Below are 16,821 nucleotides of genomic sequence, written 5' to 3' on the forward strand. Positions count from 1 at the left end.
TAAAAAAAAATTCGTAAATGTCTCGAGTGAACTAAATTCCAAGTCTGAGAAAAATTGCAGCAAGATAAAATCTTGCTATTTTTATAAAGTATGCTTATGGTTTACCCATTGTAAAGCCCACTCTCATTTATCCTCACAAACCTACTCATTGCAAATGCATGTTTCTGAGAGTAAAGTTGGGAGTGACTTGTTCAGTTGGATACACCCTTCAGCTGATCTTCCTTCTGAAAGGAGGTCAGAAATTAGGAGGCATGCTGATGGTCGCGATTTTCCATATTGCAAGTGCTTGGATATTGAAACTATCCATGCAGCAAGATGTAGACAGCATTCAGGCTGCCCAGTTGATGCTCATTAGCTGTACTCTGAATCTGCAATAAGGTGATAGAAGGTGTCATCAAAGGTGCTATAAGCAACTTCTACTCAACAATAAACTGTTCACTGCTGCTCAAATGGGTTCTGGCAGGGTTACTCTGCTCTACTCTTGAGTGCTACCTTGGTACATCCATGGAAAAAGAGCTAAATTCCAGAGTAAGGTGACAGTAACTGCCCATATCATCCAGGCACATTTGATCAAGCGGCATCAAGAAGCCCAAGCCAAATTTAAGTCAAGGAAATAGGAGTAAAGTTCTTTGTTTGTGCCAGATATGACTCCAACCAAACTTAATTGTGTTTTTTGGATGTCATTTATCTCAGTCCCTGACATTGTTATAGGGGTATCTATGGGAGCATTCTGCACCCAACTATCTTCAGTTGCTTCATCTGTCTCACTTACCAAAATAAGGTCAGAGATGAGGAGGCTTGCTGATGGTTTCAATATTTGGTGTTGCAAGTCTTTGGATACTGAAACTGACCATGTCTGTACGCAGCAAGAAATAGGCGCCATTCTGGCTGGGCTCATAAGTGGCAAATATGTTTAGCCTGTAGATGTGGCAGGCAATGTCACTTCCTTCTAGCCATCTCCTTTAACATTCAAACGCAGTACTATTCCTTACTTCACTATCCTTTGTACTTTGGTTGGTATAATTGACCAGTAACTGAACTGCAGCAGCCATACAAGTAGTGTGGCATTTAATACAGGTCAGCGGCTGATCATCTTTTTGCAACTAACTCCCCTCCTGATTCCTCATAGTTTGAGCACAACGCAAAGCCTGGCTGCAATTTACAATACTGAGAGCATGGTGCTGAAAATCACAGCAGGTCGGGCAGCATCCGAGGAGCAGGAGAATCGATGTTTTGGGCATAAGCCCTCCATCAGGAAACATCAATTCTCTTGCTCCTCGGATGCTGCCTGACCTCCTGTGCTTTTCCAGCACCACACTCTTGATTCTGATCTCCAGCATCTGCAGTCCCCACTTTCTCCTGCAATTTATAATGTGCAAGTTAGGAGTGTAGATAAGGGCAGTTCCAATAAACTTGCTAGCATCCAATATTAGTTGGCATCCCTTATCGCCTTTTATAAATATTCAATCCTTCCTCCATTGACATGCAGTGCAGCAGTGTGTAACATCGATACTTTGATAGCACTTCCTAAACTCAAGATCTTTACCATCTGGAAGGAACAAAAATAAACCTCCAAATTGCACACCATCCTGACATTAAACTTTATCAGTGTTTCTTCACTGTCATTGGGCCAAACTCATGCCATAGCAACTTTTTGGATGTACTTCGAGTCATAGAGATGTACAGCATGGAAACAGATCCTTCGGTCCAACTCGTCAATGATGACCAGATACTCCAACCTCATCTAGTCTCATTTGCCAGCACTTGGCCCATATCCCTCTAAATCCTTCCTATTCATGTACCCATCCAGATGCCTTTTAAATGTTGCAATTGTACAACCGCCACCACTTCCTCTGCCAGCTTCCTCTGCGTGAAAACGTTGCTCCTTCGGCCTCTTTTTATATCTTTCCTCTCTCACCCTAAACCTACACCCTCTAGTTCTGGATTCCTCCACCTCAGTGAAAAGACTTTGTCTATTTACCCTATCCATGCCCCTCATAAATTTATAAACCTCTGTAAGGTCACCGCTCAGCCTCCAACAGTCCAGGGAAAACAGCCCCAGCCTGTTCAGCCTCTCCCTATAGCTCAAATCCTCCAACCTTGGCAACATCCTTGTAAGTCTTTTCTGAACCCTTTCAAGTTTCACAACATCCTTCCAATAGGAAGGAGACCAGAATTGCACGCAATTTTCCAACAGTGGCCTAATCAATGTCCTGTACAACTGCAACATGACCTCCCAACTCCTATACTCAATGCTCTGACCAATAAAGGAAAGCATACCAAACGCCTTCTTCACTATCCTGTGTACCTGCGACTCTACTTTCAAGGAGCTCTGAACCTGCACTCCAAGGTCTCTTTGTTCAGCAACACTCTCTAGGACCTTACATTAAGTGTATAAATCCTGCTAAGATTTGCTTTCCCAAAATGCTGCACCTTGCATTTATCTGAATTAAACTCCATCTCCCACTTCTCAGCCCACTGGCCCATCTGATAAAGATCCCGTTGTAATCTGAGGTAACCTTCTTTGCTATCCACTACACCTCCAATTTTGGTCTCCTCTGCAAACTTAATAACTATACCTCCTATGTTCATATCCAAGTCATTTATATAAATGACGACAAATAATGGACCCAGCACCGATCCTTGTGGTACCCCACTGGTCATAATCCTTCAGTCTGAAAAACAACCCTCCGCCACCACCCTCTGTCTTCTACTTTTGAGAGTTCTGTATCCAAATGGCTAGATCTCCCTGTATTTCATGAGATTGAACCTTGCTAACCAATCTCCCATGGGGAATCTTGTCAAATGTCTTACTGAAGTCCATATAGATCATGTCCACCACTCTGCCCTCATCAATCCTCTTCGTTACTTTTTCAAACAACTCAATCAAGTTTGTCAGACATGATTTCACACACAAAGCCATGTTGACTATTCCTAATCAGTCGTTGCCTTTCTGACATATGCTTCTTTCTTTTTCTTAATCAAACCCTCAATTTCTCCAGTCATCCAGCATTCCCTACACCAACCAGCCTTTCCTTTCACCCTAAGTGGAATATACTGGTCTCTGGATTCTAGTTATCTAATTTCTGATGACTTCCTGTTTTCCAGCTGTCCCTTTACCTGTGACCATCTGCACCCAATCAGCTTTTGAAAGTTCTTGCCTCATACTGTCAAAATTAGCCTTCTTCCAATTTATAGCTTCAACTGTTAGGTCTGATCTATCCTTTTCCATCACTATTTTAAAACTAATAGAATTATGGTCGTTGGCCCCACTGACACCTCAGTCACCTGCCCTGCCTTATTTCCCAAGAGTAGGTCAAGTTTTGCACCTTCTCGAGTCGGTACATCCACACACTGACTCAAAAAATGTTCTTGTACACACTTAACAAATTCCTCTCCATCAAAACCCTTAACACTATGGCAGTCCCAGTCTATAGCAGGGAATTTTAATTTTCCAAACATATTTGGGCGGCACGGTAGCACAGTGGTTAGCACTGCTGCTTCACAGCGCCAGAGACCCGGGTTCAATTCCCGCCTCAAGCGACTCTCTGTGTGGAGTTTGCACGTTCTCCCTGTGTCTGCGTGGGTTTCCTCCGGGTGCTCCGGTTTCCTCCCACAATCCAAAAAAATGTGCAGGGGATAAGTGAATTGGCCATGCTAAATTGCCCGTAGTGTTAGGTGAAGGGGTAAATGTAGGAGAATGGGTTTGGGTGGGTTACGCTTCGGCGGGGCGGGTCGGTGTGGACTTGTTGGGCCGAAGGGCCTGTTTCCACACTGTAAGTAATCTAATCTATATTCTTAAAGATAACTGAAATCTCCTTACAAATTTGTTTCTCAATTTCCTGCTGGCTGTAAGGGGGTCTATAATACAATCTCAATAAGATGATCATCCCTTTCTTATTTATCGGTTCTACCCAAATAACTTCCCTGGATGTATTTCCGGGAATATTCTTCCTAAATACAGCTGTAATGCTATCCCTTATCAAAAACGCCACTTGCCCTCCTCTCTTGTTTCCCTTTCTATCCTTTCTATTGCATTTGTATCCTGGACCATTAAGCTGCCAGTCCTGCCCATCCCTGAGCCATGTTTCTGTAATTGCTATGATATCCCAGTCCAATTTCCTTACCATGCCCTGCGTTCATCTGCCTTCCCTGTTAGACCTCTTGCATTGAAATAAATGCAGTTTAATTTATCAGTCCTACCTTGTTCTCTGCTATATTCTCTACTATTTGACTCGCTTGTAGTTCGCAGCACTGGGAATAATCTCGACATTACTACTCTTGAGGATCTGAGTTTTAAATGCCTGCCTAACTTTCTATATTCTCCCTTCAGAATCTCATCCTATGTCATTGGTGCCAATATGTGCACAGACCTCCTGCTGGTCCCTTCCCCCTGCGAGAACATTCTGCACCCTCTCAACACACCATTCTGATTTTTTGCTGCTGGCCGCAGAAATGTCTGTCTGTGTCCCTGACCCGAGAGTCCCCTAACACAATCGATTGTTTGGAACCCGATGTACCCCTCATTACATTAGAGCCAATAGATACCAGAAACTTGGCTGTTCGTGCTACATTCCCCTGTAAGTCCATCACCCCCTATGTTTTCCAAGACAGCGTACGTGTTTGAAATGGGAAAAGCCACAGAAGACTTCTGTGGACCTGCCTATCTCTCTCACCTTTCTTGGAGTTAAGCCATCTGTCTGACTCTGTCTGCGGCTTTTCTCCCTTCCTATAACTGCCATCTTCATACCCTCCTAGTTCTTGTAAGTTTCTCATTGCCTCTAACTGTAACTCCAACCAATCCATTCGATCTGTCAGGATTCGCAACCAACAATATTTATTGCAGATATAATCCTCAGTAACCCTTAAACTCTTCCAAAACTCCCACATCCGACAAGAAGAGCATATCACTCTACTAAAAGCCATTTTGCTCCTTCCAGTCTACAGACCAAGTAAATAGCACTGTCTTATTGCTCTACAAAACACTGTTCCAAGCTAACTTAATACTTCTGACTTGTATTTTTAAAATTCCATCAGAGACAGATCCCAATACAAACATATAATCAGGAAAGAACTCACTCTACTCACTAATGTAGATTTACAGCAAGGTTATACTTAAAACTCTTTACTTATGTGTTTCTGTGCTGCGACCTCTCCCAAACAAGTTCCTCCAAGATCAGTTGTGAATTTTGCTGTTTAGGTTTTCCTAGATACACTCTGTGGTCCAGCGATGCCTGAATTCAAACAATAAAGGCCTTAACTGCACAGATTCACTGCTGTGTCAGCAGTGTGGGTTTCTTCTCTTTGTCCCTTACAAACCATCTGCCTGCTGTCTTTGTCTGTCTCCCTTTTAAAAGTGCTATTGTTTTGACTTTTATTTTTCTCCAAAATTCCAAAACAATTGCAACAGTGTATAAAACAGTAATTGCTGCTCCTGGAATTTGAGAAAATCACCTCCAATATCTAATATACCTGAAATACGGAGCAGCCTTTTACAGCTAGAAATTTTTCCTGTCCTCTATCTTGGATTACTCAGAATCCTTACACTGCCAAGATTCAACAAAGTGGTTCGTCGTCATCTACCTTGAGTATTTATACATGAGCAATGAATTTGACCTTGCCAGGAGCACTTGCATTCCATGAGTGAATGAAATAAGCATTCTGAACTGTGGAATTATTCATAGGTCAATTGCATTGCTTTAACAAATTTAATTTTGTTCTGTAACTTGTAAGTTATGTATTTCAAGGAATTTCGCTATCTACTGATATGACAGAAAAGGGCATTTTTAATTTTTTCAAGATTCTTGAGTCTATTCAGTCTGTTCTTGGAGAATTCATCAGTGCTGTTCACACCTGGCATGGAACCCATGACGCAGTTCACCAAGAGATACTTTCAACACTTCTGGCTGCAATGCTGGCTGAAACCATTCATTCTTTAAAAAAGGTGAGCTTGAAAAGTATGGCTCAATGTACTATTATATCGCTTATCTACCATGTTTTAGCAAAGTTGGGTTATTGTACTGTACTTGGCTTGTTTCATTGAGCTATAGAATGTCTTATTATGCATCACACAAGTAAGTACAACAGAGAGGGGGCTGATGTAGTTTATTTCTTCAATTCATGATGAGGTCATGCCTAATCTTCCTGATTGAGTTGAGCTGTATTGCAATGTAGGCTGAATAAAATGTAAGTATTGCAAATGATGCTTGTGGTTATCTGGTGGCTGATATTTTGAAGTAAATGTACATTAATTGAGTTGCTGCATTCCCTGTGAAATATAAAGTAGTCTCTTCAATTGATGCTCTGCAAAAACAATTATATTTATTGCTCTTCCACAGTTAAGTGATTTCCATCTGTACAAAAGCATTTTCCTGGAAATTACAGGCATTCTGAATGTCACTATAACATTGCAAATCATTGGAGATGGGTCTTGCATATTGAATTGTGAACTGTTTTTTGTCGGTACGTGTTCAGAAGCATCACGTGATTTGGAGCAAGTCCAATACACTTCATGATCTCCTGTTCAGGTTTTCTGGCATCTGCATATAACATACTATTGCATTCAACTCTGATTTCCTGTCCTTATTTCATATGACTTCAGTGATTATCTAGCAAGGCTTACAATAATTTGGGAAGGGCAGTGGTCAGTTGTAACACATTTTTCTGCACTACAAACTGAAGAGCTGAGAGTTAATAACTAAGGCACTAATTGAATTGTTTCAACATGCTAACTGGTTAGCATACTCTAACTACTGTGCAGTGAATATTACCTAGATTTTTTTATATGTAATAGATGTAATGAATGTTGAATTGCTGCAAATTATAATTCTTAAACTGGCCATTTGATTGATTTAGGTCATTTTTGTGATTATCAGTTAAAGGACCGTTTGTGCTAATTTCAAAATTAGCAAAACTGTTATGTAATGATTAGTGTTTTCTGTACAAATTACTATCCAGTTTACATAATGAACTCTATAGAGTATGCTACTTAAAAATACAATCTTGAATAAAATGAATTTCAGCACTTATGTAACAAAATGTTCGAATTGAGATCTTTTGACAATATATTATTTGACAATTATTTGACTAGTGAGTTCAGCAATAGTAAATATTTTTAAATATAGTACAGTAAAAAAAACACTGTCATCTCTTGAATGAATGGAGAAGCCTCAATATTTTAAACACAGATGTTTGTAATTTTCTAAATTATACATAAGTTGATTAAAAGAAAATATTTTGGAAGCTTGGTTGTTGGAATTTCAGAAGTCATGATTTATACTCTTCATAAATTTATTCTTTTATCTAATTCCTCAATGTGTATTTTCAATTTTAGAAATCTGATCCAGAAGATGTTGTTCCACCTGAAACCACTGATGACCTGCCACTACTTTCAAGCTACTTTCTGGCCATTGTGTTAAAATATCCTGGTGTAATGAAGTAAGATTAAATGAAGTAACTGATGGCTAACTAGCAATTAGTAACAATTAAGAGCGGTGTTTTTATTTCATTTCTAGGAAACATTATTATGTTATTTGAGACAAGATTATGTTTTTTCTTCAAAATTGAAAAAATAGAAACCTATCTATATATTCTTGACTCTTTCTTTCATTGGGTGTAAACCAAAGATTGCAGCTTGCCACAAAATCGTTGAGACAGTATTTTTTATTAGCCACTGCTGAGTGTATTGTATATGTTTGTTTTAAACTGTTATGGTATATTGAATATAAGCAGTACCTCAATTCAAATAGTGTTAAGATTGAGCCACGATGTAGCTCAAAGAGCAATTTACTTTTTATTCTATCATATATTTTGAGTTTCGATTAAGCTATAGTCACTCTTACTTAATAAATACCAGTAAAGGTTTTGATGTTGTATTGTGTTATTTGGGTCAAATTCAGTATTGTCATGCTGTGGTTCTGTTCGCCGAGCTGGAAGTTTTTGTTGCAAACGTTTCGTCCCCTATCTAGGTGACATCCTCAGTGCTTGGGAGCCTCCTGTGAAGCGCTTCTGTGGTGTTTCCTCCGGCATTTATAGTGGCCTGTCCCTGCCGCTTCCGGTTGTCAGTTTCAGCTGTCCGCTGTAGTGGCCGGTACCTTGTATAGGTGTTCCTCTTCCTCTTTTTGCAGTTCTGGTGTGCTGCAGTGTGTTGTGGCCCTTTTGAACAGTGCCTTGATGCAACTGCGTTTGTGTGTATTGGGGTGGTTGCTTTCATAGTTCAGGACTTGATACCCAGCATGAGCAAAATCAATGTATTGTACAAAATCCCATGCAAGGACTGCACAAAACACTATATAGGACAAACGGGAAGACAGCTAACGATCCGCATCCACAAACATCAACTAGCCACGAAATGACACGACCAGCTATCCCTAGTAGCCACACACGCAAATGACAAGCAACATGAATTTGACTGGGAGGAAACACCACAGAAGAGCTTCACAGGAGGCTCCCAAGCACCGAGGATGTCACCTAGACGGGACGAAACGTTTGCAACAAAAACTTCCAGCTCGGCGAACAGAACCACGGCAACGAGCACCCGAGCTACAAATCTTCTCACAAACTTTGATCAGTATTGTCATCTTTAATTGCAATTTGCTGTGTCAACTAACAAATATTTTAAGTACTGTTCATAGATGCATAGAGATGTACAGCATGGAAACAAACCCTCGGTCCAACCCGTCCATGCCGACCAGATATCTCAACCCAATCTAGTCCCACCTGCCAGCACCTGGCCCATATCCCTCCAAACCTTTCCTATTCACATACCCATCCAAATGCCTTTTAAATGTTGCAATTATACCAGCCTTCACCACTTCCTCTGGCAACTCATTCCATACACTTACCACACTCTGGATGAAAAAGTTGCCCCGTAAGTCTCTTTTATATCTTTCCCCTCTCATCCTAAACCTATGCCCTCTAGTTCTGGACTCCCCCACCCCAGCGGAAAGACTTTGTCTATTTACCCTATCCATGCCCCTCATAATTTTGTAAACCTCTATAAGGTCACCCTTCAGCCTCCAAAGCTCCAGGGAAAACAAGCCCAGTCTGTTCAGCCTCTCCCTATAGCTCAAATCCTCCAACCCTGGCAATATCCATGTAAATCTTTTCTGAACCCTTTCAAGTTTCACAACATCTTTCCAATCGGAAGGAGACCAGAATTGCATGCAATATTCCAATAGTGGCCTAACCAATGTCCTGTACAGCCGCAACATGACCTCCCAACTCCTCTACTCAATACTCTGATCAATAAAGGAAAGCATACCAAATGCCGCCTTCACTATCCTGTCTCCCTGCGGCTCCACTTTCAAGGAGCTATGAACCTGCACTCCAAGGTCTCTTTGTTCAGCAACACTCCCTACGATTTTACCATTAAGTGTATAAGTCCTGCTAAGATTTGCTTTCCCAAAATGCAGCACCTCACATTTATCTGAATTAAACTCCATCTGCCACTTCTTAGCCCATTGGCCCATCTGTTCATGATCCTGTTCTGTGGTTTCTTTGACCTGTTTCAAAGAAAACATGCTGATCATTACTTGAATGTGAAGAACGTGTTTAGCTCTAGTCAAATAGAGAATATATATTTTTTAAATCTTTTCTGTTTTAAAATTAGATTATTCTCTGCTTAAATAACTGAATCAGTATCAATTATTGTTTCTACTAGAAAACTGCTGGTAATAATTATTGCCCATCTCTTTAGATCATTTTTAAATGAATTAATGGACTGCATAAATTCTGAAGCAATACAAGGAGTTGTGGGATTGGTGGCTGCTCTCTATATCCTGCTTGTACTTAGTAGAGGTAAGTTATACATCATAAGATTTATATGGACACAAGTTTCGCTTAGGTAGCATAATAGAATTGCAAACATATTTCAAGTAACTTGGGAATGATGACTGAAGTACTGTGATTGTAGATGAGCTGTGTCATCTGGTCCATTACGTTATTGAATGTACTTACAATTTTCAAATGAACTTGGGCAGTTTTTCAAAAGATGCCAAACAACTGCCCTGATTCTTCTTCTATCAGTCTTTATGTTTCTCAAAAAGCAATACATAGAATTACATATTTACAATTATATTTTGCCATTGACATACACTTGAAGCGTTGTCACTGTTGTAATGTCAGAAAAGCATCTGTTGTGGATATCTCCTATTTTTCTTGCTTTCAAAAGTGAAGGGATTGGTGCTGAAAACGATGAAAAAATGAAAATAATGCTCATAAATTCTGAGTCAGATAGCATGGAAGCGGATGCTTCAATTAACTCGTCCATGCCAACCAAATTTCCCAAATTAAACTAGTCCCACTGGTCTCCATTTGGCTCATATCCCTCTAGTCTTTCCTATTCACAACCTGTCCAAATGTCTTTTAAATATTTTAACTGTACCACTTCTTCTGGCAGTTGATTCCACATCTGAACCACTCTCTGAAAATGTTGTCCTTCAAGTTTCTTTCAAATTTTTCTCTTCTCGCCATAAAAATATGCCCCCTAGTTTTGAACTCCCCCACCCTTGGGAAAAGACCTTTGCTGTTCATCTTCTCTATGCCCCTCGTGATTTTGTAAACCTCTATAAAGTTACCCCTCAACCTCCTACGCTCCAATGAAAAATGTACCAGATTGGAAACTAGTTTTTAATAGCTAGTTTTGGTAAAATGTGGAAAGCAGCCATCACCATCATCAAATGAACTCTCGCTCCTGCCACATTGAAGGTGTTCCAACTAGATGAACAAAACTGACCAAATCCCTCTGAAGTAAACTAAGTACAATAAAGATAAATGGTGCCTCACCTCACCTGTTCAATGTGCTGTCTATAAAGTTTCCAGATCAATTTTCTGAACCGTAGAATGTATTTTATTGGATAGGCAGGACTTCTACCACCAGAATCTTATAGTGGCCCAATAGTGGTCAATTAAGTGTCTGAAAGACTGTTGGACTTCCTCACACTTGTTGAAGGTTCTATGCTGCTTCTCAAACTACTAAGTAGGACCCTCATTGACCTAACAGTAATTTTGCTTTCAAATGTAGATTGGTTTTAGCTGGGGGCCAATCAGTTTAGCGCCTATTCTCGGAAGCTCACTTGACACTATGCTATCCTCTTGGGCTATCTGTATGGATTGCTAATGTGTATTGGCTGGTGACGAAATCTCAGATAAAGCAATAGTGTGCTTCATATGCAGTGCAAACATCTGGAAAAGGTCTGAGACATACTTTACTTTTATGAATGGATGGTTGAGATGAACATAGATACTTCTTCCACAGTGCAAAACAGCATATTTTAAAAACATAAGGAACTAATAATGAAGTCAACCGGAGAGTGTCCACCACTCCCCTCCTCCTCCTGCATCCACCCCCCCCAGCCCCAATCCGCACACACACACACACACACACACAACCTTTGAGCTTTGTATATGATCTTGGGTGATCTGCCTCAATGCCACTCTCCATCCTCCTGTATAACATAATCCTGACGTTAATGATATTTGAGAAGATTTGTAGTTCAGGTGATGATAAGTATGTAAGTTAGCTCGCTGGGCTGGAAGATTTGGTTTCAGACATTTCGTCACCATACTAGGTAACATCTCGCAGAAAAAGCAGTCCTAGTCAGAGGATCAAACAACAATTGCAAAGATGCCAGGAAAAAAAAACTTCCTTGCAGAATTTGAATCCACATTAAAAAATAACATTTTTTCAGAGGAAATACAGCAGACCATAAAACAAGCTATTGCAAAAAAGGCCAAAAAAAGGAAGGAAACACATTTAATGCTCAATATAATAAAGCCTTAGGAAGACTTAAAGACAAAAACATTATAATAATTCCTGCAGACAAGGGACGCATGACCGTTATTTTAAACAAATCCAACTATCTTGAAAAGGCAAATGCTCTGCTTGTAGGTACTAAAACTTACCAGCAGGTGGCAATGACCTGACCCCACAACCAATAAACAGAATCTCATCTTTTCTAACAGGACTTATAAATCAGGAGAATTAAACAGGACAGACTTCCAAAATATGGGTCCAACACACCACGCTTCTAATGGATTATCAAAAATACACAAACCTGGGGCCCCCCTCAGACCCATAATCTCCCTACCTGGTACACCAACATACAGACTAGCCAAGGAACTCCACCAAAAATTAAACACCTAATTGAAGATTCATGCCACTCCATTCACTTCACCCAAGGATTCCTGAGCACTATCAAAAATGTCAAGATAGAAGAGGACAAAATACAGGTCTCCTTTGACATTACAGCCCTTTTTATATCAATTAACATCGACTTGACCAAAGAAACACTGGCATCACTACTGGGAAAACCAGGACCACAAACACCAGACAGCACCAACTTCATCAGCCAGGACAACATCCTCAAGCTAGTGTTCCTGTGCCTCACCACCCACTTCACATTCAAAAACAAAACCTACAAACAAGTCAACGGAACACTCATGGGATCACCAATATCAGGTCTCCTATTGGAAGCAGTGATGCAGAAACTTGAACAAGCTGCCCTCCCATCTATCCAACCCAAACTTTGGGGTCTGCTATTTGGAGGACACCTTTGTCATCACAAAACCGAACAAATTAGAGGAAACATACAACACCATTAACAATATCCTGACAGGTGTAAAATTCACAAAAAGGAGGGGAATGACAACAGACTTCCATTCCTAAACATGACAGTTGAAAGTACAGTTAACAGAGAGTTTAAAACCAGCATCTACAGAAAAACAAACATAGACCAAGTACTTAATTTCAGAAGCAATCATCCCAGTACCCACAAATGGAACTGGATCAAGACATTATTTCAATGAGTTACATCACATTGCAGCACCCAAGAACTACAAAAAGCAGAAGAAAAATATCTATACAAGCTTTTCAAGAAAAACTGATACCTAATAAACACAATCCGCCAATTCCTCAGAAAGAAACCCAAAAAAGCAGACACAATGCAAACAAAAACTATAGCCACATTACCTTACATCAAAAACATATCAGAAATTACTTCCAAACTACTCAGATCCCTTGGCATCCTGGTAGCCCACAAACCTACCAACACACTTAAAATAGCAACTAATGGAATTAACGGATCCATTGGATACTACCGGCAAATCTAACGTCATTTACAAGATACCATGCAAGAACTGTCAAAAGGGAAGAAAGTGAGGTCTGCAGATGCTGGAGATCAAAGTTGAAACTTTATTGCTGGAACACGGATCCATTGGATACTACCGGCAAATCTAACGTCATTTACAAGATACCATGCAAGAACTGTCAAAACACTACATCAGACAAACAACCAGGAAACTTGCCATCAGGATACATGTACACAAAACTAGCCACCAAAAAACACGACCTACTCTCACTAGTTTCCATACGTACAGACAAAGAAAGACACCACTTTGACTGGGACAACACACACATTCTAGGACAGGCGAAACAAAGACATGCACGAGAAATCTTAGAGGCGTGGCATGATGGATTTCTAACCAGAACTCCATCAATAAATACATTGATTTAGATCCTATCTACTTTCCCTTTCAAAAGAAAAACGGAAATGACACCACCCACCTTAAGAAACCAAGACCTATACATAGAGAGGTGGGACATGCCACCAGTGCTTCACCGGGGGCTCTCACTGATGATCTTACCTAGTATGGTGGCAAAATGTCTGAAAACAAATCTTCCAGCAAGCTAACTTACATACATAATCCTTCTGTCTCAATAGCTCTTTCACTTTTATTTCCTTTTGTGGAGACATATACAGTTCAAAACTTGGTTCTGTGCTACGGAAAATAGTCCACTCTGAAAATAGTTCCAGTGGCTTATCTTGAAACCAATGTTTAGTGGATCAGATCTAAGTTACCGTATGCAACCAGAAGGAAATGCTGTTATGAAACAAGTCATTACTAACTCTTCCTTCCTGGTTTTGTGTAACGATCGCTGTTAACAGATCTGTTCTCTTCATTACTGTGAATTAACTGTTTTCCTAGTATCTTTTCCTTTTGTTTGCTTGCTTTTCTCGTCTGAAGATTATAGGAGTGGACAAAATGTATCCTAGTTTCCCAATTCATTTAAAAAGCCTTACTTCAAAAATTGGTCCAGGTAGCATATCGGTGTTCTTATGATTTTAAATGCAAAGGTGTGACAAATTGGAGACCTCCACAAACTCTCATTAATGTTTCTGAAACGACAAAGGGGGATAATTTATCCAGTATAAACATCTTGTCTATTTTCTTTCTCTAAATTTATGTTTTTTTTCAGTTGTTGGAGAGGATTTAAAATATATGGCAGTATATTTTAAAAACAATCTTTTGATTAAGCCTGTTAGTGTATTGATTTGATCTTTTTAAATAAAAATTGGGGAGCACCCATTTCCAGTTTCTAAAGGCAATTTATTTTGTGCAGGTAAAGTGACAAGAACTGCAATCAAAGAGACAGCAGTAGCCATTCACATGAAGTTTCAGTGTTATAATGGAGTAGCAACAGAGTTGAGTGACGTTGAAAGGTATGATTTTAAAAATGTTTATGCCACAAGTATTTTAAGCATTTTCTCTTCTTTAAAACATATCTACAATTATGCAGGAAAACCATGCATTCTAATTTAAAATGGATGCCAAATAACGTTATCCAATTTGATGAATTGCAAAAATGGTGTTTCTTTCCTACAACAGAAGTAACTATACAGTTCTAAATATTGAGATAATAATATCGAAGCTTTAATGCTCTAACATTGCTAAATAGTCAGTCTATTGATAAAGCATGTTGGGTGTATTCAGTTTTATCTCTTGTAAAAACAGTACTATCTAAAGCAGAAAGGATGTGATGTTATTCCATTTCTAATATTTGGAATAATGCAAGATGTAATGTATTTAAGTTTAAGATGCCATTAAAATGAGCTTCATTGGCCTGCACTTTTTAAAATTGCAAACAAAGTTATATTGAACAAAAATAGGAGATGCAACATTTAGGAATTACAAATAGTTGTTGTACTAAGAATATAGAATGGCATTCAGAAGTTTTAATGTATTCACTCACGGGATGTGGATATTACTGGCTGGGCAGCATTTATTGCACGTCCCTAGTTGCCCTTGAAGATGGTGCTGAGTTATCCTCTTGAACTGCTGCAGTCCATGTGCTGTAGGTACCCCCACGTAAGGGGGAGATTTCCAGGATGGTAGGTTTCCTTCTCTGACGGACATTACTGAACCAGATGGGTTTCACTGACAGTCGATAGTTTTGGGATTTGAACCTGGGTCCCCAGAACATTAGCCAAGTTTCTGGACTAATAGTCCAGTAAAAATACCACTAGCCCTGTCTTTCCTGTAAGAATATATAGCAGTTTGCATAGATAAGAGAAGTGGGAATGATCTTTTTTCTTTTAAGCATTTTTCCTATTGACTATTTCAATAACAATTTCAGTATGGGTTAATGGTTACATAATGCTCAATAATATTTTGAAATTTAACATTCAGGAAAATGCATAATGTGCTTTGTTATGGGCTACTACGTTTTGGGGCAGAATATAATTTAGCTAAAATGGGATTTGAAAACTACATGTATGGAATTAGACTTTCTTGTTTTACAGAGCCTTGTACACATCTTCAAACAAACATCTGGAAGATCTTTTACATTTGTAAACTTCTGCAGGTGCAAATGTGTTCTTTCTATTTTTAAAAATCTTCACATTGAATGTGAAAGTCGATGCAATAAAGCTGCAAAACATTTCATTTTTTAAAATTTTGCAATATACCTTGTAGAAACATATTTGTACATATCTTCTCTAATGTAATTTAAAATTGTATTTGTAATGTATGAAATTTGGTTACTTAGTTTCAGATTCTTTCTAAATAGGTGAAAGTACATGTACAACTCTTCTCTCGTAAAAAAGAGGAATCTATTTTCTTATATTTTGAAATAATGAAAATAATGTCATTTTGTACTTTTATTCTGGATTGCAATATTTTGCCAGGAGATGTCACTGAAACATACTATAATATTGTAGTGAGATCTGTAATGTCTAATGAAAGGCTTTATATTTAAAAAAAGAAAATGCATTGCTAATGTTTAAAAATCTGTGTTTGGGAAATGAATTACCTTTTGTTATTTGAATTAAATAATGTAAAACGTTTTGGTGAATATGTAATAAAGCTTTTAGTGGTTAAATTTGTGCTGTTCTCCTACTCTTCCCATCCCATTTTCACTCTACACTTCTAAGTCCATTTCCAGTTTTCCAAAATGCAAGCACAGTTTGAAGAATGCCACTGCAAATCTCTGCCATCTTTTAGGAGAGGAGCTAACAGTTCTTGATATCTTAAGGCCATTTGTTTTCCAAATCATCAAAATCCAATATGTTTCCATGCAAGATTTTTTGGTTCTTCTGCATCTTGGATATTTTGATCTCTTCTGCTTCAAGGAGCATTCATCTAATAAGTCTGTCAAATCTTTGCATTCGAGTTTATCTCATTTGTGTGACATTGGCATCCTGGCAAAGACCAGTATTTCTTATCCATACCGAGTTGTCGTTGAGAGGGTGGGAAACCATCATCATCTGATACATCTGCACTGCTGTTAGGGAGGGAATTGCAAGATTTTGAATGTATGACCGTAAAGGAACTGTGATTACATTTGTAATTCAGGATGATTTTGAACTTGGAGTAGAGATTTCAGGTGGTGTTATTCTCATATGCCTGCTGTTGCTGCAATGTACCTTTATGTTGCACTGTGGCTAGTCTGCCATTCAACGCTGTGTTTTGGGTAGTGATGAGCTTCTTGAGTGTTTGGGGGGGGCGGGGTTGGAGCTGCATTCGTCTAGGTCTTTGGGGAAT

General features: G+C 39.1%; 1 protein-coding gene across 3 annotated transcripts in view; it reads left to right on the forward strand.

Annotated features, from left to right (window-relative positions):
* Positions 1-16,821, forward strand: part of ncapg2 (non-SMC condensin II complex, subunit G2) — a 117,635-nt gene that overhangs the window by 80,346 nt on the left and 20,468 nt on the right. For 2 of the 3 annotated variants that reach the window (XM_043690695.1, XM_043690696.1), the window contains exons 24-28: positions 5,801-5,944; positions 7,334-7,437; positions 9,698-9,798; positions 14,402-14,501; positions 15,582-16,150. In XM_043690695.1, coding sequence (XP_043546630.1) covers positions 5,801-5,944; positions 7,334-7,437; positions 9,698-9,798; positions 14,402-14,501; positions 15,582-15,633 — 501 coding nt within the window. In that variant the 3' untranslated portion in view covers positions 15,634-16,150. Of the gene's footprint in view, positions 1-5,800; positions 5,945-7,333; positions 7,438-9,697; positions 9,799-14,401; positions 14,502-15,581; positions 16,151-16,821 lie in introns of those variants that run through there. The other variant, XM_043690697.1, reaches the window with a different exon arrangement.

The sequence above is a fragment of the Chiloscyllium plagiosum genome, chromosome 5 (genome assembly GCF_004010195.1).
Source record: "Chiloscyllium plagiosum isolate BGI_BamShark_2017 chromosome 5, ASM401019v2, whole genome shotgun sequence".
Classification (NCBI taxonomy): Eukaryota; Metazoa; Chordata; class Chondrichthyes; order Orectolobiformes; family Hemiscylliidae; genus Chiloscyllium; species Chiloscyllium plagiosum.